Raw genomic sequence first — 2,500 nt, forward strand, 5'->3', positions numbered from 1 at the left:
AATCTATCTGACCCTGTGGTTTCTATCTGACCCTGTGGTTTCTATCTGACCCTGTGGTTTCTATTAGAATCTATCTGACCCTGTGGCTTCTATTAGAATCTATCTGACCCTGTGGTTTCTATCTGACCCTGTGGTTTCTATCTGACCCTGTGGTTTCTATTAGAATCTATCTGACCCTGTGGTTTCTATTAGAATCTATCTGACCCTGTGGTTTCTATCTGACCCTGTGGTTTCTATTAGAATCTATCTGACCCTGTGGTTTCTATTAGAATCTATCTGACCCTGTGGTTTCTATCTGACCCTGAGGTTTCTATTAGAATCTATCTGACCCTTTGGTTTCTATTAGAATCTATCTGACCCTGTGGTTTCTATTATAATCTATCTGACCCTGTGGTTTCTATTAGAATCTATCTGACCCTGTGGTTTCTATTAGAATCTATCTGACCCTGTGGTTTCTATCTGACCCTGTGGTTTCTATCTGACCCTGTGGTTTCTATTAGAATCTATCTGACCCTGTGGTTTCTATTAGAATCTATCTGACCCTGTGGTTTCTATCTGACCCTGTGGTTTCTATTAGAATCTATCTGACCCTGTGGTTTCTATTAGAATCTATCTGACCCTGTGGTTTCTATCTGACCCTGTGGTTTCTATTAGTATCTATCTGACCTGTAAACCTTTCCACTCTGACCCCCTCCACCAGGTGGTAAAGGTCTTCTGGACGTGCAGCCCCACTGGGTGTCAGCTCTGGCCTGGCCGGAGGGAGAAGCCGTGTCCCTGTGGTGCGGGGAACCCAAAGATGTGTTGCTGGTAGGACGTATGGATGGATCCCTGGGCCTTATAGAGGTCCACGATGCCTGCACCATGCGGCGCACCGAGCTGGAGCACTGCTACCGGAAAGATGGTACGTAGTCTGGAGGCTGGGCTGGCATGGGGCGGCAGGTAGACTAGTGGTTAGAGTGGAGGGGCGGCAGGTAGACTAGTGGTTAGAGTGGAGGGGCGGCAGATAGCCTAGTGGTTAGAGTGGAGGGGCGGCAGGGTAGCCTAGTGGTTAGAGTGGAGGGGCGGCAGGTAGACTAGTGGTTAGAGTGGAGGGGCGGCAGGTAGACTAGTGGTTAGAGTGGAGGGGCGGCAGGTAGCCTAGTGGTTAGAGTGGAGGGGCGGCAGGGTAGCCTAGTGGTTAGAGTGGAGCGGCGGCAGGGTAGCCTAGTGGTTAGAGTGGAGGGGCGGCAGGTAGACTAGTGGTTAGAGTGGAGGGGCGGCAGGTAGCCTAGTGGTTAGAGTGGAGGGGCGGCAGGGTAGACTAGTGGTTAGAGTGGAGGGGCGGCAGGGTAGACTAGTGGTTAGAGTGGAGGGGCGGCAGGGTAGCCTAGTTGTTAGAGCGTTGGACTAGTAACCGGAAGGTTGCAAGTTCAAATCCCTGAGCTGACAAGGTACAAATCTGTTGTTCTGCCCCTGAACAAGGCAGTTAACCCACTGTTCCTGGGCCGTCATTGAAAAGAAGAATTTGTTCTTAACTGACTTGAGGTTAAGAATAGAGAATAGAGGTTAAATAGAGGTTAAAAAATAATAATAATTTAATGTCCCCAGATTTCACAAGTCTGTGTCTCTTGTGTGTCGTTGATCCTATGATTTTTTCTTACTTCCAGGATTTACTCTTTAAGACACTGATCTGAAGTCGTGTTGATTTGTGACTCTCCCGATTTAGACTTCTGACCGTTTGATATATTTTTTTCGTGCGCGCGACGGCGGTTTTACGTAGGTGTTCCGTGACCTGAAGTCTGTTGTTTTTCTGTTGTAGTGTCAGTGATCCACATCGCCTGGTACAGTGAGGACAGGCCGTTCGCCGTGGGCTACGCTGACGGCAAGCTGCTGATTGGCACCAAAGAGCCTCTGGAGAAAGGAGCGGTCGTGGTCATCGATGCCCATAAGGTCACCACTATCTCTATATAATAATATCACATTATATTATATCACATTATATTATATCACATTATATTATATTATATCACATTATATTATATTATATCACATTATATTATAATATAATCCTCCTGTGTATCTCCTATAGCACTGGGTCATTAGATATCTTCATGTTTTTAGTCTCTGTCTCCTCCTGTGTATCTCCTATAGCACTGGGTCACTAGATATCTTCATGTTTCTAGTCTCTGTCTCCTCCTGTGTATCTCCTATAGCACTGGGTCACTAGATATCTTCATGTTTCTAGTCTCTGTCTCCTCCTGTGTATCTCCTATAGTTATTATTATTGTTATTATTAGTAGCAGTAGTATTATTAGCGGCTGTAGTATTATTTTCAGTATTAGTCGTAGTAGTATTAGTAGTACTAGTAGCAGTGGTAGTAGTAGTTTTATTAGTAGTATTATTATTAGTAGTAGTAGTACTATTATTATTAGTAGTAGTTTCATTAGTAGTAGTAGTATTATTAGTAGTAGTAGTAGTACTATTATTATTAGTAGTAGTTTCATTAGTAGTAGTAGTATTA

General features: G+C 44.6%; 1 protein-coding gene across 1 annotated transcript in view; it reads left to right on the forward strand.

Annotated features, from left to right (window-relative positions):
• Positions 1-2,500, forward strand: part of LOC109886404 (probable E3 ubiquitin-protein ligase HERC1) — a 206,773-nt gene that overhangs the window by 146,975 nt on the left and 57,298 nt on the right. Inside the window, exons 59-60 of the mRNA XM_031821355.1 lie at positions 701-901; positions 1,799-1,929. Coding sequence (XP_031677215.1) covers positions 701-901; positions 1,799-1,929 — 332 coding nt within the window. The remainder of the gene's footprint in view (positions 1-700; positions 902-1,798; positions 1,930-2,500) is intronic.

The sequence above is a fragment of the Oncorhynchus kisutch genome, unplaced genomic scaffold (assembly GCF_002021735.2).
Source record: "Oncorhynchus kisutch isolate 150728-3 unplaced genomic scaffold, Okis_V2 scaffold3964, whole genome shotgun sequence".
NCBI lineage: Eukaryota > Metazoa > Chordata > Actinopteri > Salmoniformes > Salmonidae > Oncorhynchus > Oncorhynchus kisutch.